We start from the raw sequence: 21037 nt of genomic DNA, 5'->3' as shown, positions 1-21037 counted from the left end.
TGACCTTCCCTCCTCCCACTTGCAGACTGCCGTAGGTTTTTCCATCTTTTTCTCCTCTGGGGCCTTCCCTCCCACTCCTCCTCAGTGCTCCGTGCCTTCCCAGGCTTGTGAGAAGGGGACCGATTATTCAGCCACCCCCAGAGCTGTGTCCCTGTACCTTGGCTGTCCCCATCACTCCAGCCAGGACAGCCCCCACGATCTGCAGTGTGCATTGTTCCCACACCCTAAGCCCAAGTGGGAAGTGTGGGTTCAAGAAGGGGTATATAATGTGGGGACTGGGAGAAGGGGAGTTGAGGCCCCAGGAGCCCTCCCTGCATCCCCACTCGGCCCATGTCCGCTGACCCCCATCTTCCCTATTGCTCAGATGTATGGCCGGTATACTCAGGACCTTGGGGCCTTTGCCAAAGAGGAAGCTGCTCGGATCCGTCTAGGAGGGCCCGAGCCCTGGAGGGGTCCACCTTCCCCTCGGGCTGCCCAGAGCTTCTGGAATACGGACAGAGCCGTTGCACCCGATGCCGTAGTGAGACCTGGGTTGGGGCAGGGGACTTGGCTGTGCTGTGCTGAGGGGGTCCAAGACCATTAGAGCTGCCTGTGGGGGAGGGGGGACAGGAGTAGGAGCACTTTGGTGCCAGCCTCCCCTCCTTCCCTTCCCTGCTCCCAGTCTGTACTGTACACTGCCATAAGTTCCTAGTGTCCAGGGTTGGTGAAGACTGGATCTTCCTGGTCCTGCTGGGGCTCCTCATGGCACTGGTCAGCTGGGCCATGGACTACGCCATCGCTGCCTGTCTGCAGGGTGAGGACAAGGGCTGGTGGGGAAGGGCTAGGGAGAACCAACCTGCCTCCTCTATGCCGCACTTGTCCATTGACCACTTCCCCCGGCCAGCCTGACTGCCCCATCTTCAGGCATAATCACTGCCACTCACATAGGCCACAACTTCTTGCCACCCCTGTCCAACTGACCCTCTTACCTATAGTGATCTTTGTCTCCGTGCATGCCCTCTAGCCCCCTCCCTACCCCTTGTGCCTGGGCTCTGTGTGATATCCCTGGGACAGCTTGTCACACCAGTATGTCCAGTGGCCAGGCGGGGACTGGGTGTGCGCTTCGGAGCTCCAATGGCACATCCTCTCCCCACAGCTCAGCAGTGGATGTCCCGGGGCTTGAACACTAACCTCTTACTCCAGTATCTGGCCTGGGTCACCTACCCCGTCGTCCTCATCACTTTCTCTGCCGGATTCACACAGATCCTGGCTCCTCAGGCTGTCGGTACAATAGAAGAGAAAGAGAGGGCGGAGATGGGACCTCCTGAAACAGGCACATCAAATGACTCTCCTGGGATTGTGCCTCTCCAGGGTCCGGCATCCCCGAGATGAAGACCATCTTGCGGGGAGTGGTGCTCAAGGAATACCTCACCCTCAAGACCTTCGTAGCTAAGGTCATCGGGCTGACCTGTGCCCTCGGCAGTGGGATGCCCCTTGGCAAAGAGGTAAGTGCAGGTTGGGGAATAAAGGAGTCCATCAAGTGGAGGAAGAAGCCAGGCCAAGGTCAGGGTGTGCCCCTTCCCCACTCACCACCTGCCCCCACCTCCCAGGGCCCTTTTGTGCATATCGCAAGCATGTGCGCTGCTCTCCTCAGCAAGTTCCTCTCCCTGTTCGGGGGCATCTATGAGGTAAGGGGGACCTTGGGGGAAGGCAGAGGGGAGGGATGGGCTGCTGAGCCCACACTGACGCCGACTCCCCTTTCCACCGCTCTCGCCAGAACGAATCCCGGAACACAGAGATGCTGGCCGCCGCCTGTGCCGTGGGAGTGGGCTGCTGCTTTGCGGCACCCATTGGAGGTGGGCAGTCAGGTCAGCCCCAGCCCTGACCTTGGGTCTGAGCCGATAGGCCAGGCCCAGGCCTCAAGGGGCGCTCTCCTTGCCTACACCCCGCCCCCGCAGGTGTGCTGTTCAGCATCGAGGTCACCTCTACCTTCTTCGCTGTGCGCAACTACTGGCGGGGCTTCTTTGCCGCCACCTTCAGTGCCTTCATCTTCCGGGTCTTGGCAGTCTGGAACCGTGATGAAGGTGGGGGACCTGGGGCATGAGAGGAGCCCTGAAATGGCTCAGGTGGGGACCTCCGAGGCTACAGCCACCTCCCTCTGCTACTCTGCTTCCCTTCAGAGACCATTACAGCTCTCTTCAAAACCCGGTTCCGGCTTGACTTCCCCTTCGACCTCCAGGAGCTGCCGGCCTTTGCTGTCATTGGGTGAGGAGCTGAGGGAGCTGAGGTGGGTCAGGGAGGAGGAGGTAAGAGAGGGGAGACCTCCTTTCACCCAGGTGCTTGTTCCCTCTCCAGTATTGCAAGTGGCTTCGGGGGAGCGCTCTTTGTCTACCTGAACCGCAAGATTGTCCAGGTGATGAGGAAGCAGAAGACCATCAACCGTTTCCTCATGAAGAAGTGAGTTGATTCTGGGGCACTTTGGGTTGTGTGAGGGTCATGGCCTGGGGGAAGGGGGGTGACAGGTGTGACGGCAGATAGTGGCCCAGTCAAAAATAGGCACTCAATGGTGTTTTCCAGACTGATTGAACATTTTGACTTTTATTTGAATTGCCTGAAAACTGGCACTTTTGGATTTTTAGTCAGTGGCAGAGGGCATTTTGGATCAAAGGCTAAGGCTTCCTGTAGGCCCTTGGCCTGGCCCAGATAGCAGTGCTCCCTGGAGAATGTTTGAGTCTTAGTTCTTCCTTCATGGCGCACAGCTCTCTCAGTTGTGACCCTGAGAATTGGGAGTGGGGAGGCCTGAGACATGACTTCTGTTGGGACTGACGTCATTCAGGGAAGGGGCAACCGACTGAACCTGCTCCCTTTGGCACCTTCGGTCAACTTCATGAGTGACCCCGGCTTCCCCCAACACTGACCTTCACTTTTTTTTTTAACCTCTTTATTGGAGTATATGTTGTGTGACCTTCACTGTTAAGTCACCTCAGAGAAACAGACAGAGGCAGAAGAAACTTGAGGGTAAGGGGAGGCGTCACGGCTTAGAGGTGTCCAGAGAGGGCTGGGGGGATGAATTTTCTGCTGGTGCTACCCACTTAGGGAGTCAGGAGCCAACAGAAAGGCATTTGGGTTCATTATAACCCTGGATGGCCATCACCCTCAGAGACATCGTATCATGAACAGCAAAGGGGGCCTTCTTTCAGAACTGTGTGTTTTTATGTAAGAGCCAAGGCCCTGCTGTGACCGCAGCCCTGAGGTATGTGAGGGCACCCAAGCCTATCACTAGTCTGTAGTGAGTATTTGATGCTATGAAATCTACATTTCTAGACGCCTGCTCTTCCCGGCTCTGGTGACCCTGCTCATCTCTACTCTGACCTTCCCCCCTGGCTTTGGACAGTTCATGGCTGGACAGGTAACCCCAGGCAGAACAGGAACTTGTACTTTCCCTTGGGATGCATCCCTTCTAAAGCCAACAGTCCCTGCTCTCCTGTGGGCCCCTTCCCTTCATCCTGTCTGTCCCCCAGCCTGAGGCACCCTGTTCACCTACAGCTCTCACAGAAAGAGACACTGGTCACCCTGTTTGACAACCGGACGTGGGTCCGCCAGGGCCTGATGGAGGAGCTTGAGCCACCTGGAACCTCACAGGCCTGGAACCCACCACGTGCCAACGTCTTCCTCACCCTGGTCATCTTCATTCTCATGAAGGTGGGGCTCCTTACATATGTATAGCCAACGTAGACTTACTAGGTGTGGGGCACTGTTCTAAGCGCTTTCCGTATGTTAACTCCTTTAAGCCTCACAACAATGCTGTGAGAAAGGTACTATTAGTACCCCTGTTTTAAAGATGGAAAGTCGAGGCACAAAGAGGTTAAGTAACTGGCCCAAAGTCACACAGCTGGATGGCAGGGTGAGGATTTGAACCCAAGCCACCTGGTTCCTGAGTCCTCCTTTCCTTCACCTCTGGGGGATTCCAAGATAGCTGGGAAGTTTGTGCCTGACTGATAAGCAAGGTAGGCTTCTGGGGTGGAGCTGGGAGCTGCCTGGGGCCAGGAGGCGCCTCTACCTGTTTGAACGACCTCCTGCCTGCAGTTCTGGATGTCTGCACTGGCCACCACCATCCCAGTGCCCTGCGGGGCCTTCATGCCTGTCTTTGTCATTGGTGAGTCCTCAGCTGCGGTTCTCCCAGCCTGCACCCTCTGGCCGCCCCCTGGCTGTCCCCCGTCTGCCTGGGAGCGGGTTTTGGTCCAGCCCCCGCCCCCACCCCCGCAGGGCAGTCCCCTGCACTGAATGACCCACCGGCCCCCTCCCCTACCCTCTGACCCTCTCTCTTCCTAGTGTCCCTGCCCACCCCCTCCACTACCTGTTTCAATTCCCACCCCCCTCCCTGAAGGAGCAGCATTTGGGCGTCTGGTGGGCGAAAGCATGGCTGCCTGGTTCCCAGACGGGATTCACACAGATGGCAGCACTTACCGGATCGTGCCCGGAGGCTATGCAGTGGTGGGTGAGTGCTCCAGGTCCCTGTCTGTCTTGGAAAACCCCTGGCTGGGCCACAGGGCCAGAGGCTCTGGCGCCCCCTGCTGGCAGAAACCGGGCTTCTCTCGGCTGCAGAAGCCCACTCCCCAGGATTGTACTGGGCAGCCCAGAGGGTCCCTACAGGACTGGGGGGTGGGGTCATCTGGGGCCTGGGCACCCTGAGGAGACTGAGGGTGGCTGTCCCCAGGGGCAGCTGCGCTGGCAGGAGCAGTGACACACACAGTGTCCACGGCCGTGATCGTGTTCGAGCTCACAGGCCAGATCGCCCACATCCTGCCTGTTATGATCGCCGTCATCCTGGCCAACGCCGTTGCCCAGAGCCTACAGCCCTCGCTCTATGACAGCATCATCCGAATCAAGAAACTGCCCTATCTGCCTGAGCTGGGCTGGGGCCGCCACCAGTATGGAGGACTGGGTGATGAGGGGGGAGCGGTTGAGGGGCAGAAGGCACCCTAGGACTCCCTCCCACCCACCTCCAGCAAGGTCTTCAGCCAGTGAGGCTGGGAGACCAGCCACCCTGCTCCCTCCTGGCCAGAGCTGCCCTTGTCCACTCCCTGGGGGAGCTGTGGCTGACCCACCCGATCAGAACGAAGGCAGTAGGTACACCTCGGCCCTTAGCCCTTGTCCCCATAGGCTCTGGGGCCTTCCTCACGGCCCTGGGATACCCTCACGGCCCGGGCTACCCTCCCCATGCTGACGGCAAACCACGTGCCTCTCTCTGCCCTCAGGCAGTACCGGGTGCGAGTGGAGGACATCATGGTGCGGGATGTTCCCCACGTGGCCCTCAGCTGCACCTTCCGGGACCTGCGGTTGGCACTGCACAGGACCAAGGGCCGCGTGCTGGCCCTAGTAGAGTCCCCTGGTGAGACCAGGAGGGGGCCCAGGTGCTAGGGTCATCTGCCCGGGTTGCTGCTCAGGAAGGGGGAGGGGCAGGAGCTCAGGACCAGTCTCCTTGGTTCCAAAGGCAGTAAGCTAGCAAACCCAGCCAGGGTTTCCCTAGGGAGTGTGGTCTGTGTCCAAGGCCCCACACTGGGTGTGAGAGAAGGTTAGGGGGGGTAGGAGGGCCTCACCCCCAGCTCCTGAGTCCTCCCACCTGCTCTATCCAGAGTCCATGATCCTCCTGGGCTCCATCGAGTGCTCACAGGTGGTGGCATTGCTGGGGGCTCAGCTGAGCCCAGCCCGCCGGCGGCAGTACATGCAGGAGCATCGAGCTGCCCGGACCTCTTCACCCTCCGATCAGGAGAGTCCCCCCAGCCCTGAGACCTCCCTCCTCTTCCAGGTGAGGGGAAAAGCCCCATGGCAGGGGCACCCAGACTTCCTAAATGTCATTGTGTAGACTGTTTGGGAGGGCGACTTAGAGGTGGTCCGAGGCCATGGGCTCCCCAACCCCTTCCTGCCTGTGCAGGTGAACACAGAAGACTCGGGCTTCCCTGCAGCACGGGGGGAGACTCACAAGCCCCTGAAGCCTGCTCTCAAGAGGGGGCCCAGCAACACCATGAACCTCAAGGAGAGTCCCACAGGTGAGCCCATCTGCTAGCATGACGGAGCCAGAGACCAGCCCCGGAGACGCACTAGGGTCCCTGCCCAACCTTTTTACTGGAGCACATCCCAGCTAAGAGGCTGCCCAGATGGGCCAGGAGTAGAACCAGGACGCCTCTCCCCTTGCCCTCCTCACCTCTCCTGGTCCTCTCCAGCAAGGATGACATTGCCCTCAGGGCCTTGTGTTTGGGAACACAGGGAACATGGAGCAGGCAGGCATCGCCCTCAGAAGCCTCTTCTGTGGCAGTCCGCCCCCCGAGCCTGCTTCAGAGGTGAGTGGTTAGAGCCTCTCCATCTGGCTCTTTCTCTCCAGCTCTCTCTCTGACGCTGAGACCACCTGTCCGTTAACCCTGCAGTGCCTGCCTCCACTCTCTCTGCCCTTCTGCCCTCCTGGATATCAGCTGTCCCTGCATTGTGCCCTTCCTCCCAGCCCCACCACTTTCCCTCACCTCCCTCCTCCCTATAACATCCACTCCTCTTCTCTCTGGTTTGGCGCTAACAAAGTTGGAGAAGTCGGAAACATGTGACAAGCGCAAGCCGAAGCGGGTCCGAATTTCCCTGGCGGTAAGTGCTCCCTTTCTTCCTGCAGCTCAGGAGCACTAGACAGGGAGGGCCGGGGTCTAGGCAGGGTAAGCTTCCCCTGAGCTGGTGAGATACACCACCTCCCCCAAGCCCCTAGCTGCCAACCTTCCTTCCCCTCTCCTAGAGTGACTCGGACCTGGAAGGCGAGATGACCCCTGAGGAGGTAAGGTGTGACTGGACTCTGGACTCTTCTTCCTGAGTGTGTTCAGTCATCATATTGGCTGCTGTCCCCATGGGAGGGACCATGGGGTAGGAAAAAGGGCAGGCCAACTTTCAAGGAGGTGAGAGCAGCTGTTGGCACTTTCTCCCTAACCCTCCTAGTCTTGTCCCCTCAGATTCTGGAGTGGGAGGAGCAGCAACTAGATGAACCTGTCAACTTCAGTGACTGCAAAATTGACCCTGCCCCCTTCCAGCTGGTGGAGCGGACCTCTTTGCACAAGGTAGGGCCGGAGGCCCGGGGCCGCCTGGGCTCTCAGGAGCACAGGGTGGGGAGCTAAGTCCTCCCACAAGTTTGGACTCAAGCCAGTGGGGAAAAAAGAGACAGCAGAGAGTGGGCTCTGTGCTGAGATGTTTTTCAAACACATTGCTCCAAACGATGGGGGGCCAGGAGCAGGGCCCCTTAGCCTCTTCCTGCCTATGGTGAAGCCAAGCATCATTTTTCTTCTGCTCAGACTTGCCCCCAGGGAACTCTGGACCAAAGCGGCAACAAAGACAGGGCTGGAGCTGGGTGGAAGCCAGAAGGCCTCTGACCCTCTAGAGTCAGAGCTAGGCAGGAGGCTGCCAGCGCCTGACAAGGCTGATACACCCACACTGAAAAAAATGGGTGAGAAATAGGCAGGATAAGAAAATCTAATAAACAAGCGAACAAACATCCAAGTAGGATTGGGGACACTGCAGAGAAGAGATAAACAAAGATGAGAAGTGCCTAGTGGGGGGCTTGGAATGTCAGACCCCAGAAAGTCTGACTCAGTGTAGGCCAAAGGAAAACTGGTAGAGACACAGGAAGATAGCTCAGCAGAAGGGCACAATGGCCTGCATAAATGCAGAGAAAACTGGAGTGCAGAAAGGTTGGCAGTGGGTGAGGCTGACGCTAACAGAGGGCGGGGGCTCTCTTCGCAGAACTGCCTCGGGCCCCCCCAGAATGGCGCAGCCGGCATCATTGGGCACCTTCAGGCCTCTAAGCGAAGGCAGGGAGTACAGGCACACCCGGCAGGCCGCCTGGGCAAAAACCAGGGGGGTTTAGCTAAATTGTTGACAGATTTAACGTGCAAGCCTGTGAGCACATTAGACGGGGGAAGGGGAGAAATTTTCCCAAGGTCTGCAGCTTGGGCAGCTAGCTTAGATACAAACTGTGCCCAAGAGCCAGCCTAGTGCAGACAAGCAGGGCAGGAAGAACAGGGGACAAAAACAAAAAAGCAAAAGGTAATAAAGGAACGTATAAGCCTTTGGGTAAAGACCTCGGATCAAAATGGGTGGGGAACTGCAGTGCAATTGCAAGAAAAAAAGAAGATAGGCCTGTGAATAATACATATGGCTTTTATTTAAAGCCTTTCTTCCTAAGACCTCTAAAGCGTTTCCATTACCTTACTTAATCCTCAGACATCACACGATGATGATGATAATGGTGACGTGTTTTTTTTTAGTGCCTGCTACATGCCAGGCAGTGGGCTAAGCTCTTCACATGTTTAATTTAATCCTCACAACCACCTTGTAAGATGGGTATTGTGATATTCTGGTTTTTCTATTCTAGTTTTTATGAGGACATTGAGATTCAGAGAGGTTAAGCAGGTTGCCCAAGGTCACACAGCTAGTAAGTAGCAGAACTAGGCCTGGAATCCAAGATGGTCTGACCCAAAAGCCTGTGGATTTAACCATTTTAATACACAGGGAGGCTGAGGCAGTGAGGAGGTTACTTGCCGGAGTCAATATAGCAGAGTCAGGCCCAGAGGCCAGATTTCCTGGCCCCAATCCCAGGATTCTTTCGGAAGGCGAAACTGACCCTCTGCCTGTCAATTCACTGTTCCCAAGCCCAAGAAGTATGGGCCCTCCAATGGGCTCCCTGGTGTCTAATTAAATGAAAATGAAAAAGAACAAAGTAGGTGTTTGTTGCAAACTTAAAACTCAGAGGACGAAATGAAGCCTTTGAGGAACCAACTAACAGAAGTACAAAGAACTGAAAGTGATAAGAACATACAAGATGAGAATTCAAAATGTCCTTGTAGGCCTGAGGAGTCAGTAAGTAGTAGCCCAGTGAAGTCCAGGAAGGGAACATGCAGAGGGGAGAGGAGTACACTGGAGACTATTTAGGAACCTGTGCAACTGGACGTCCCCGTACCATCAGAGTGCCTCATTCATTCAGGGCCGCCTGCAGAGCATCAGTGGGTGGAGGGGGGAAGCTAGAGTGCCAGCGGACTGAACCCGAAACCTTGTCACGTTTCTTAGCCTCTGTGCCTCACTTTCCTTCTCTGTAAAATGGGATCGTTGTGCCAACATAGGTTTTTCTGAGGATTAAAGTTGATAACATGTGAAGCACTTAGAACAGTGCCCAGCACATAGTAGGTATTCGATATATGTTAGGAATTACTGCTACTACTTATACTGAGAGGTGAACAACAGGAGACTTTAAAAGATGGTGTCGTGAGGGAAGGGCTGAAGCGTGGAAGAAATGGATGTTCTCAGAAAAGGATGAGTGATTATCTGAGGCTGGAAGCTGGGGTGCCTGGCGGCATCTGAGGCTGGAAAGACAGGCTGAGGCGAGTTTGGGAAGGGTCTTAATGGGCCATTCTGGGGAGTCTGGGGTCTAACTCAAGTTTGGGAAAGCTCTTAGGATGGCAGAGCCAAGCTGGAGGGAAGGGAGGCAGAAAGCAGAACCCATTAGGATGTTGCAGCCCTGTCTGGTGAGGATGGTGAGGAGGTTGGGGGGAATGGCCAGGATGTTCAGAAAGTCAATCAGTAAGGCTTAGTGGGACAAGTGGTTTGCAAATCTAAAAAGCATATAGTCTGCCAGAAGCTCACTCTGATTAGGATGGTAGAGAACAGAAAATCAAGGGGAACTATTTAATAGGATCCTTGGGAGAAGATGAGAGGGATTATTAAATGATAAGAAGGCAAGGCTAAGGGATTATTGAAACAGGAAACCTTGTAACGATATGTTTCCCTCCGAAGTCTTATGAAGAAATTAAAGATAACTTGTAGCACATAGGATTCAAGTTAGATATGAGGAGGAACTTGCTAACCATATGACAGTTATGACATAGGCATGGAAGGAGCACAGAAAAGTGTATTCTAAAACTGAACTTCTGTTTATCTCCTTTTATAATTACTGTCATGTCTTAGATGGAGAATTTAGCACTGTATAATAAAACATTTTTAAAGTGTTAAGATGATAACAGTGAGTTCTGAGTAAGTGGTACTCAGGAAGCTGGGTTATTAATGCCCATTTTGATTCAAATATTAAGCCAAAAGGCTTACAAGTAAACTCAAAACAGTGCGATAAACGATGGGCCAAAAATTCCAGGAACTGCTGAGTCAGTAGAGTGTTTTTCAAGACATCTGGCCCAAGAAAATCCACTTAGAGCACAAGGGGAACTGCCAGACAATTTCTGAACCCTTGGTGATTACATTCGAAAGCCTGGGGGGAGGGCCCGAAGCAAGAAAAACATGGGAGGATGGGCGTGACTGTTGTCCCCCTGGACTGCAAGCTACATCTCAAAAGGACCCGGGATGCTACTTGGGCCCCAGAAAAGGCAAACTGTTTGAGAGATGTAGAGTGCTGCAGGCCAAGATTGGAGGGGTACCAAAACTGGCCAGCCAACTGAGAGCCAATGGGAAGTGTGTATCAGCCACAGAGGTGAGTTAGAGGCAGAGGATTCAGGGCCAATACCCCTAAGGGGGAGTGGGGTGCGTGTGGAACTTCAGTCCGTGACTAATTGGACAGCTGCATGGGACGACTGGGGCTGTGCTTCCTCCTTCTATAATGTGATGAAAGTGAGCTGGGGCTGCAAGGCCACTTCTTCCTGATGACCTTGAGCAAGTCACTTCAGCTCTGACCCTCATGTTGCCTCTCCTGTAGAATGGGTATCATACTTACTTCTCAGGACACTACTGAAATTAAATGTTAATGTAGGAAAGACCTAGCCCGGTGCCTGGCCAATCATCTGATGTCGTATTTCAACAGTTGTTCTCTCCTCTGTCCTCCTTTCTAATGTGGGACAAAGAAGCCTTCCTCTGTCCCTTGCTCCATCAATGTAAGCAACATAAAGATTCCCACTATCAAGTTTCTGAGGCTTGGTTACAGAAACATTCTGTTGTTCTTTTTCCTCCAGTGGTTCTGTCCCCTTCCTCACCATCCATCCTCACCCCTTCTACTGCTCCCCACCACCTTGTTCTGGGTCCCTCTGGCCTATAATCTAGAGCTCTCCCGTCACACATCAAGTCCAATGTGTTTTCTCCCCACCCCACAGACTCACACCATCTTCTCACTGCTGGGAGTGGACCATGCTTATGTCACCAGTATTGGCAGACTCATTGGAATTGTCACCCTAAAGGAGGTGAGATGACAGTGACCACTTCCACTTCCAAAAAGGCTCAGAGGCTTATGTCCAGCCACCTGGGGAAGTGCTGGGGAGGAGTCTGAGCAGGGAGCTCCGAGTCCACACATCTGATCCTCTCACCTTTCCAGCTCCGGAAGGCTATCGAGGGCTCTGTCACAGCACAGGGTGTGAAAGTCCGGCCGCCCCTTGCCAGCTTCCGAGACAGTGCCACCAGCAGCAGTGACACAGAGACCACCGAGGTGCACGCACTCTGGGGGCCCCGCTCCCGCCACGGCCTCCCCCGGGAGGGCAGCCCTTCTGACAGCGACGACAAGTGCCAGTGATCCCCTCAAGGGGTGGCCTGGGATGGCAGTGGCCACGGCTGTCGGCCCAGATCCTGCAGCTCTCCTGTTCCTTCTGCCTTGAGAAAACAGGAGCTCCAGCCCCGCTTCCAGACCTGGGGTGCTAGCTTCTCCTGGCTCATCCTACCTGAAATCTGACCCAGTGCCCACCTGCAGCAAGTGTTCCAAGGGCAGGAAGGTCGGCACTGCCCTGACAGGATGGGGGTGGGCACTTGACCCCTGCTCCCCCTTTGAGGGAAGGGGTAGAACTAATATGGGTTTATACTGGAACCTCCTGTGACCAGATGTATATAGAGATTTACAAAGATTTTTATATTAATTTAATAAAACAGATTCTTAAATAGAACAAAATAAACACCTAATGAGCCACTTCTATGTAGAATGCCTGTGCCCACCAGCTCTTGTTCTTACCTTGGGCCCTCTCACCTGCCAAAGCCTACAAGGCTCCAGATTCAGCAGCCACCCACCCCCGCCCGACAGCCGTGAAACTCCAGAGCCTGCTGTCCGTGGAATGCAGGGTCTGCAGAGGCCACCACCGCTCGCTCATCAACACCCCGGTTGGGGCGCAGTCCCCCAGTAAGGTAGCTTTGGCCTTTTGTTCAGCCAAGAAAGGCACTACCCTCTTTCCTCCCCAAGGAGAGACGCTCCCTCATGACTGTCACTCGTTGGCACCATTCCTGCTGACAGCTGCCCGGCCACCCGTGTGGCCCCCTTGTGGCCCTCTCTGGAAGGACATCCAAATCACGGCTCCGTGGCAACCAGAGCCATCCCTTCTTCCAGCTCCACCCTAAAGAGAACTCTCTAGTGAATGGGGCAGCCCCCGGGGTGAGAGCCACCAGGACCCTGACCACATGTCCTACAAGTAGCTGGGAAAGGGCCCAGACCCCGCCAGGGGGGCCAGGGAAAGGGCCGAGAGTACAGGCTTTCATCATTCCAGTGCCTCCCAGAGAAGATCCGACTGAAAGAACAGACCAAGACCCCTCTTTAGGAAAAAGAAGATTTAGAGACGATGGACAGGTGAAGCACAGCACGAGCCCAGCTGGGCGAGGGGCCCTTGGGGGGGACAGCTCAATCCAGAGGCTCCAGGAGGGTCAGAGCCAGCCCCCCACCCCGGGCGGGGGCAGTTCTGTCAAGCACTACACATGGACTCGGAGGTGAGGAGAGAAGCAGAGGAGAGGCAGGGGGAGGGGGCGGGGAGGCAGGGCTCCCTCCCGCTCCACCCCACACAGCCCAGTCACAGCTGCCCCCATAGGGGTTCACATCACCCGAGGGGGAAATGTGCACGTGGTGGTTTTGATTTAAGAACATGAACATCACTGTCTGCCACAGCTGTAGCCATGCCCCAGGGGCCCCGGGCAACCCCCGGCAAACCCCAGGAGTGGGGGCAGGACATGCGCCCCCAGCCTGGCCCCTGCCTCCTCTGAACACTTTCATGCAAACACACAATGGAGGAGTGAGTGCTCCCAGGAGCCCTCCAGGCTTTGGAGCTCTGCTGGAAGCCTCGCCCGTGCTTGGGCACAGAGGCTCTGCCCCCAGCAGCGGCCAGGGGACACATGCCACCATCGGGCATGATGTGGGTCACTGTTCCTCTGGCTCCACCTCATCCTCGTCTAAGGACACCACCCCAGAAGAAGCTACGTCAGAGGCTTGCCGCTGCCGTTCCCAGCTGCTCGCTGGCGGCAGGCAGAGCGGCTGGCAGTCCTTGCAGGGGGCTGGCTCCTCCTCAGCGGGAGAAAGGCAGGACTCTGTGAGGGGCGAGCTGTAGAGCGAGTCCTGGGCCTCCAATGGGCCCAGGCTGCGGAAGGCACTTTCCCGGCTGTGGGGCAGTTTGGCGAGGAGCAGCTCGTCGCCCAGCAGCTGGGAAGCCAGGCGGGCCGGGGAGCCCAACAACCCGTCCTCCAGGCTGCACAGACTAGAGCACAGGGTCTCTGGGGACACGGTCTGCGAGCAGTCGCTCTCGGGTTCCACGGAGCCCTGGCGCATGGGCCGGGAGAATCGGTGGCCGGTGAAGAGGTCCTGGAGGTGGGGCCCCAGGGGCAGCTGCCCAGCCGTGTCTGCAGGGGGAGAGAGAGAAGACAGCCCTGCTAGCCCCACTTCAATTGGCCAACCTGGGATGGAAGCCGCATCCTCCCAGCTCCACCCTCACAGGAGCAGAGTAACTTGGAGCAAGTCACTTCACCTCTCAGTGCCTCGATTCCCTTAATGGTGAATTGGGGGTTATACATTTACAGGGTTCTTGAGAGAACAACAGACTCTAGTACACCGTATGAAACAAAATATACAGGGATACCATACATGGTGCAGGTTGTTCACTGCACAAGGGGAGCCTGTCCAAGGCAGTGAGTGAGGGCTGAATTTCAGCCCTCACTCTACCCACCAAGCAACATGCCCTAGCATGGGTTTGTGCCCACCAGATAAAGACATGCCTTTTTCTAATTTGCACAAAGATTCCACATAGGCTAGCAGTGGCCTTGGATAAATGTTAGTTATTATCATTATACCAGGAGTCAAAGCAGGCCTGGAACCCAATTAAACAAAAACGCTTGTGGTTCAGGCATCCAAATCAGTCCCCTCTGGACCACAGCAGCAGTCTCCAATCTGCTCTAATGTATTGCCCACCTTGGAGAACTTGTTAATTAGCTGGAGGGGTCAGGGCGGGTGGAGGCAATCTTCAAAGGCAAAGAGGTGGGGCGGGGGTGGGGGGGGAAGGTGGCCTGTGAGGTTTGAGCCCAGAAGCTACAGAGAAAGTCAGCCATGTGGTTCAGAGAATGGAAGATGAAAGGAGGGCCTCTGCACAGCTGCACGGCCCCCCGCAGGGCCCCCTCTGCACACCCTGGCCCAGAGAAAGGTCCACAGGCAGGCCTTGGCTGGAAGGCAAGGATGCTGAGCTGGAGCCAGCGGCCCTGGGGGCAGTCCAGGCCCAGCAAGCCTTCCTGTTTGCCTGGGGCCCCGGCCCTGTGAGGAGCCGCGCTGCTGCACTGCGGCTCCTCCGCGCTGCCACAGCCAGCCGGAAGCGGACCCTCTCAGACAGCAGCTGCAGGGGACGTATCAGGGAGGTCTCTGGACCTTTTTTTTTTTTTTTTTTCAGGACTGCAAAGCCCAACTGCACAGACAGGCAGAGAAGGCTCAGCACCTGTGGAAAAGGAACCACTCCATTTCCAACTGCTGACTGCCCACCCACAAACGTAGATAGCCCCCCTACCCCTGGAAAGTCAAGGACGGCCTGGACAGAGTCTGTCCCTCTCCTCTCCCCTTCCACAACTTGAGGACATTCCAGATCTCCCCTTCCGAAACAAAGGCCGAGCTCTGAATCACAAGGCCCATCAGGCAGCCCCACGCCAGCTGGCGGCGCGAGCAACGGCTGTCGCCTCACCTGCGTCAGCTCCCCCAGCAAAGTCCTCGTCACAGGATTCGTCGGTGGAGTCCTCGCCGTCCTCTGATGACCATGCCCGGAGCTTGGCTTCTGCAATGGCGAACTGCTCGGCCACTCCTGAGAGGAAGGACACAGAACGCGCTCAGCAGAGAGGATGAACTAAGACCAGGACTCAGCCTGGACACAGGAGAGGGCAGACACAGGGGTGTAGAAAGACTCCAACCCCCACATCAGGCCCAAGGAGAGGCACACGAGCATCCCTACGATAAACCCACCTGCGGCAAAGCGAGCCTCTTGTTCACCCTCACTGAGGTCTGAGTAGGAGGAAAAGGCTGATTCTAGGGCAGCGGGCGAGTCACTTGGCTTGCTCCAGCCCTTCCACTCAATGAGGTGAGCCACTCGGCCCTGGGCCATGGCAGTGGGCTTGGTCACGTGGTCCTTCACTACCTGGGAAATACCTGAAGGCGGGGCAGAGTGAGGAAAGCTGGTAAAGGGAAAGACCAGGGAGCATCTGGGAGGGAAGTGGTAGGGTCCACATGTGCCCTTGCGTGAGAGGAGGGGGCTGGGATTCATCTGAGAAAGACAGGAAAAGGGAGATCCCAGCAAGAGCTCACAGGATACAGTCCCCAAGGGCATGTGCAAAAGGGCAAAGAAAGGACCAAACGGCCAGAGGCACGGAAAGGGGTGCATACCATGCAGGGAGGATCTGGCCAGCGCAGCGATCTCCTGGATAGTTAGGGCTCTTCGGGACTTGGGCAGCATCGCGACTGTGTCTCCAACATTCACCTTGGGTGACAGCATCAGAGGGTGAGTGCCCCTCTGACAGCAGTGTCCCCCAGATGCCCATACTCCACCCAAGGCATCAAGCGGATGTGGGAGCCGAGAAGAGATGCCAGAGCATCTCAGATGTCCCAGTGGCTGCTGGGATATGTAAGAGGGTAAGAAGCCAGGATCAGCAAACCGTGTCCTCCCAGGGAGCAACAGAGACTCCGGCAGGCCCAAAGAAGCAGAACTGCCGCTAACCCTCCACCGTCCCAGCTTGCAGAGGGGAGGGAAGCAGGTTGGCAAGTAAACGGAGTGGGGCCTTTGAGAAGAGCAAAGAGGAGGGGACAAGGGTATGGGAAGAGGGACTTCCTTCAGGTCCTCTCCCCCCTTGCCCCTCTCCTCCTCTCAGTCTTCTGACCCCCATTCTAGCTGTTTCTAGAGCCTACAAGGGCCACAAACTCAGCATGACCAAAACCAAGCCCAACACCTTCTCCCCATATCTGGCCCTGCTTCCAGACTTCCTGACTTTGCATCACCCCACCATTCGCCCATTCAGCCTGGCTCCAAACCTCAGCTCTCCCCTAAGCCTCGCTTACCCGTATCTGTTGTTAAGACCTAACGATTCCATCGCCAAACTGTCTCTTATACTACCCTCAACCTTTCCACTCCCACTGCCACTGAGAGGAAGCCCTCAGTGCCCCTCGCCCAGATTAGCACAAGTGGTGGTCCCCTAAGTTCCGACTCACGCTGAGACTTGGAACACGCTGTTTTCTCAGCCCAGAATGTTGTGTATGTAAGTGTTCCTCTCCCCCCTTCCCATGACTGTCTGGCTCTTTCTCATCTTTGGGGTCTTGGCTGAAATATTACTCCCTCAGAGAGCCTTCCTGGCCACCCTACCAGTAGTCCATCCTCCCTCTGTAGTCCCAAGTCACCATCCTCAATCAACATACCCCGTGTGTGTCATTATGGTCTATTTCCTGTGTTTCCTTATTTCTTGCTGATCTTTAGCTCTTTGAGGAATTTGGTCTCTCTTGGTCACTGCTGCACCCTTGTGTTTAACACAGCGCCTGGTACACAGTAATCTCTCAAAATACATAGGCTGAATGAATGAGGCAAAGTATAAATGTAAACAAATAATTTTCCTGGAGTGCAACTGGTCACAATATGTCCCTATTTAAAATCTTTCCTGGACTCCTCCAAGGCGCAGTGAAGTGCAAGCTTCACAGTCAGGCACTGAAGGAACCCACTCCGTGAGGCCCTGGCCTCCTTCCAGGCCTGCTTGGAATCCACCACCGATCTCCTCTGCCCAGTAAAAGTCCACTTCCCCACCTGCCCTCCAGGCAAAGGAACGCAGCTTTCCCCTGGGCGAAGAATGCCGTCCTTGCCTGACAAAATGCTCCCTACCATTTAAGGCCTGACCCTCAAGTGCCACCTCCCATTATGTTTTCAGTCCAGTTTCTCTCTCTGTCCTCTTGGATGCCTGCAGCCCCACCTCAGCGATGCCCTTGCATCTCTCCTGAGGGATCTTGGGATGGCAAAGCCTGAGTCTGATTCACCTGGGTTCCTACCTCCACCCTACCCCTGGCTCAGCACTCCTTGGCAGCCCGGGAAAACGTTTCCCTCAATGAATGAATGAAGTCAGAGGCACACGCCCCCTCCTCGGCATTGCCTAGCTCTCCTCCGTTTCGTTCCCACCCCTCAGAAGAGGGACTCCACCTGCCCCTTGACCTCAGACCCACCCTGTCCCTCCCCTTCAGTACCTGGCTGACAGGGCCCCCAGGGTTGTGCCGGCAGCTTCTGGCCGGGCCTGGGGGGAGGAGCACCTGGTGGGTGTTTCCTGGCTCGCCCCGCTCCCTCCCATCACTCCCCCCAGCCACCGCCATCCTTGCCTGCGCTCGCGCAGCTGCGGCCCAGGCCCAGAGAAAAGGTGTATGTCTCCCCGGCAACCCATCACCATGCAACAGGGTCTCCAGGGATACGGCCCGGGATGCGCTGACGTCAGGGCCCAAGGCGCAAGCAAGCCCGCCCGCTGGCACAGCGCCAAGCAGAGCAGACCGGCACGGGGGCGGCCTTGGGGCCCCGCCGGCCGGATAGCGCCTCCGCTCGCTCGCAGGAAAAGGAAGCCAGGAGTAGGCTGGCGAAGCGGGGGTGGGGCACATAGATCCCCTTCACGTGGATGCGGGCCCCCTCCCCACTACCAACACCAGGGGCCCAGCACCTCTGGCAAGTCCTGGCTGTCCACTGAGGAAGGGCGGGAGGACCGGCTCCAGCCTCGGAGGGTCCGAGCAGATCCCAAGGAAGATAGAGAGAGGCCCCGAGGAAGTTCGATCCACTCCACAGCCCACGCCGGATCCGAGGCCACTGAGGGGTGGGGGGAAGGCTTTTCAGCGGGGCTCCCACTTCTGCCGAGATGCCCATTTTCATCCGGGGCTGCCGTTCCATTTCTCCATACCACCTCCCCCACCTCCCAGAATATAAGCATCCACCTGGAGCGCTCCGCAAGTCTGAAAGCCCCCATCCCACAACCCTGAACTTCAGGCCTCCGGGGCCGTTTTGTGGCAGCCACTCCCCACCATCCTCCTCAAGATATATCGTGCCATCAAAGCCCTAGGTATGAAACCTAAACTTTGATAAATTCGGAATCTTCTCAGGTTTCTCAGCCTACCCATTCCTCTTGGAAAGCACACCACAGTCTTCCACCACCATCACCACCACCACCACCACCACCACCAACTTGGACCCTTTACAGGCTTGCTCTGGTTCCTTCCTCTCGCCAGCCACAGCTTGTGCGCAGCCCTTTACTCTTCTTTTCTGACAAACCCGTGATTTTTTCTGACTTTCGCCCCAGTCCCCTAAGGCTTTTTCCTAATGCCCTGTCTGGCCCCAACTTGGTTGCTCCTATTTCAGCCTGGTTCCCAAAATCTAAGCCAGAGTAATTTTCCTCTTGCCACATAAGCATCCTACTCCAGAGCTTTCCATCACCTCCCAAATCACATCTGCGTCCCTGATCTCACCTCTGCGACTTGTCTGACAAGTCCATCGTCCTCCAGGCCCTTCACGCTGCCACAGAAACATTTTGCCCAGCACAGAAATCATAGGCATGCTGGCTGTGTTGATGCAGAGAACCAAAAGCCCAGAACTGCTCCAGGCTCAGCTCCCAGTTCTATTCCTATTTTGGCTCCGGATGCTGAGCCAGTCCCCTCCCCACTTGGAACCTGTGCCTAGTCACATAAGGAGAACACTTCTGCCTCATGGCTTTGAGGAGGTGGGAGCGCCAGGGCCCAGCTGAGCTCTCTGGAGCTCAGGGAGATGAGGCTCATCCCCTAGACAGTGCCAACAGGCAATGTACATAACAACTGACCTTTAGCTGGAGCAGCCGTCTCTGTCCCTGAGCCTCAGCCAGCTGGTGGTCCCCAGAAATGCTACCAACCAGAAGGAAGACACAAGGTTACAGGCCATCCCTGGCCGCCAGCTGGTACCTAATCAGGGCTCTTGAGTCTAGTCATGAGGTCAGCCAAACTCTCCTGACTAAAGGAGGGATGACTTCCTGAACTCCAAGCCTTAGCAGGGCCAGAGGAATCAGAGCAGCCTGCTGCTTCTCAGCTTCAAAAGTCATGAGATTAATTTAGGACTACAAATCCCAGAATTCCTCATGGGAACCCAAGTAAAGTACAAATCTCAGCTAGAGTCTTAGCTCCAAAGAACCTCAAGTACCACACACACTAAGGCCTGTGTGACTGACCGCCTGCCCTGAAAGCCCAGGACCCATTCCAAACCCAGCCCTCAATGTCACAAGTTCCTGCCTGGTCTTAGGCGTGGGGAAATCCATGACGCTGGAGTTAAGTAGGCTGGCCCACCTCAGACACTAGAACTAAGGCCAGGCCACAGTGTGCACCACCATCTGTGGGAACCAAGGCCCAAGCAGGGATCAGCAGTTGTGGGAAGGATGCCCTGATAGCCTCCCTTGGGCTCCTGTTTCCCTCCACAGGGTAGGATGATTTTTGTTTTCGTTGGGAGTGGGGTAAGGGAACTAAAACAGTTTTAAGAGGTGAGAGGTGATCAGGTGCTCACAGGTGCCCCCAAATGGGGCCGCGGTCCGCTTCATCAACCTGCAGACTCTAAAGCGGGTAATAAGTTTAGTCAAAAACTCCGTGGTAGGGAGCACGGCCAGCGTTTCCAGACCATCTCCTGAAGGGGGTTGGGACACAGCTCGGAGAGGCAGGTTCCCAGCACAGGGCCACTCCCAGGACAGTGAGAGGAGAGATGTGGGCTGAGGGGGGTGATCGTGAGTGGGCGTGCAAGGCCAGTCGCCACGGGCTGGAGAGGGCTGACCAGCCCCTCTCTAGGCTGTGCGCCTCCTGCCACCCTCAGCGGTGGGGAGGCAGGCGGAAAGACCACGAGTCCACCCAGCAAAGCCCAGAGGCAGGCAGCAGGCCTTTAGGAGCGAGCCCGAGTCGGCTTAGCCCCCTCCCGCCTCGGCCCGCTCCCTCCTCTTGCCGGGCCCGCCTCCCCAGTGCAGGCTCCTCCCTCTCCCAACACCAGCCCCCTCCTCAAGGCCCCCACCCCCCCGCGGCCCGCACACCGGGCAGCCGCAGCCCGACTCCCCAACACCGGCCCGGCCTCCGCCTCTTACCCTGACCCGCCGGGCTCCGAGAGCCGATACAGCCCATGGCCGGGCACCCAGGCACGCTAGCCCGCGCTCGGGGCCCGGGCCATCGCCTTGCAGAGGGTCGGGCCGCGGCCGCCACCGGGGAGGGGAGAGCCCGTGAGAGGGGAGGGGGTGGGAGCCGCGCGTCCGCCAACGCTCCCGGGAGAGGGAACCGGGCTGGTGACGTAAGCTCGGGGGTGTGGCCACCCCCGCGTCACCACCCAAAGCGGGCGGGGCGAAGCTGACGTCACAGCCACACAGAGGGGGTCTGGGGCCGAGTCCGGCGAGAAAAGCTCGTCCTCTGCTCACAGACCCGACTGCGGAGTGACCTGAAGGCAGGAGGGGTGGGGACCGAAGGGACGGGGCACGAAGACTCACCGGGCCCGTGCCACCGGTCATACTGCATGGGGACAGAAAACCTCATTGTGTCCAGGGTTCTCATCTTTTCAAGATGAGACCTTGAAGCCATGGGTTTCAGCTATAGACAGCCTGAAACCCAGGGCCTTCACACACAGGAGTCCGCATCACATTCTGGTAGGAGCCGAGACAGGCAAGTGTGTTCTATGAAGTACCCCACAGCTGTGTTCCCCTTCTCCCCTCCTAATCAACAGTGAGCCTTACCATGTCCACTTTGAGGGGCCAACCCTCCAGGAAAGAGACTCCCTAGCCCTCCCGATCATGGACAGGGGAAGAGGCGAGAGGGGTGCCAAGTTACAGGGAACAGTGC

At 56.6% G+C, this 21037-nt stretch overlaps 2 protein-coding genes across 10 annotated transcripts in view; one reads left to right on the top strand and one right to left on the bottom strand.

Annotated features, from left to right (window-relative positions):
• CLCN2 (chloride voltage-gated channel 2) overlaps positions 1-11879 on the top strand; it is a 13231-nt gene extending 1352 nt beyond the window's left edge. The window contains exons 2-24 of one of the 4 annotated variants that reach the window (XM_082460883.1): positions 365-520; positions 662-793; positions 1136-1264; positions 1351-1484; positions 1590-1667; positions 1757-1835; positions 1938-2063; positions 2160-2244; positions 2335-2436; positions 3304-3388; positions 3526-3681; positions 4066-4135; positions 4367-4477; positions 4703-4910; positions 5238-5371; positions 5616-5788; positions 5915-6029; positions 6247-6320; positions 6553-6612; positions 6755-6793; positions 6966-7070; positions 11094-11180; positions 11312-11879. In XM_082460883.1, the coding sequence (XP_082317009.1) occupies positions 365-520; positions 662-793; positions 1136-1264; positions 1351-1484; positions 1590-1667; positions 1757-1835; positions 1938-2063; positions 2160-2244; positions 2335-2436; positions 3304-3388; positions 3526-3681; positions 4066-4135; positions 4367-4477; positions 4703-4910; positions 5238-5371; positions 5616-5788; positions 5915-6029; positions 6247-6320; positions 6553-6612; positions 6755-6793; positions 6966-7070; positions 11094-11180; positions 11312-11506 (2633 nt within the window). In that variant the 3' untranslated portion in view covers positions 11507-11879. Of the gene's footprint in view, positions 1-364; positions 521-661; positions 794-1135; positions 1265-1350; positions 1485-1589; positions 1668-1756; positions 1836-1937; positions 2064-2159; positions 2245-2334; positions 2437-3303; positions 3389-3525; positions 3682-4065; positions 4136-4366; positions 4478-4696; positions 4911-5237; positions 5372-5615; positions 5789-5914; positions 6030-6203; positions 6321-6552; positions 6613-6754; positions 6794-6965; positions 7071-11093; positions 11181-11311 lie in introns of those variants that run through there. The other 3 variants (XM_082460882.1, XR_014263360.1, XM_082460884.1) reach the window with 3 other exon arrangements.
• Positions 11880-12507: 628 nt separating this feature from the next.
• On the bottom strand, positions 12508-21012 carry FAM131A (family with sequence similarity 131 member A). 6 transcript variants are annotated; one of them, XM_082460906.1, is made up of 7 exons: positions 20296-20435; positions 19024-19084; positions 17881-18023; positions 15590-15683; positions 15173-15355; positions 14898-15014; positions 12508-13578 (listed from the first exon to the last, which is right to left on the bottom strand). In XM_082460906.1, exons 4-7 carry the CDS (start codon positions 15657-15659, stop codon positions 13103-13105), a joined length of 846 nt encoding a protein of 281 aa, XP_082317032.1. In that variant the 5' UTR covers positions 15660-15683; positions 17881-18023; positions 19024-19084; positions 20296-20435; the 3' UTR covers positions 12508-13102. The 6 variants fall into 6 exon arrangements, with proteins under 6 accessions (XP_082317032.1, XP_082317031.1, XP_082317030.1 ...); XM_082460905.1 differs by lacking the exon at positions 19024-19084 and having other exon boundaries at positions 20296-20484; XM_082460904.1 differs by lacking the exons at positions 19024-19084; positions 20296-20435 and adding an exon at positions 18677-18999.
• Positions 21013-21037: the final 25 nt, after the last annotated feature.

This window comes from Balaenoptera physalus (assembly GCF_965194825.1).
Source record: "Balaenoptera physalus genome assembly, chromosome: 4".
Taxonomy (NCBI): Eukaryota; Metazoa; Chordata; class Mammalia; order Artiodactyla; family Balaenopteridae; genus Balaenoptera; species Balaenoptera physalus.
The sequence above is the reverse complement of the archived record's forward strand: the minus strand, read 5'-3'. Positions and strand labels throughout refer to the sequence as shown.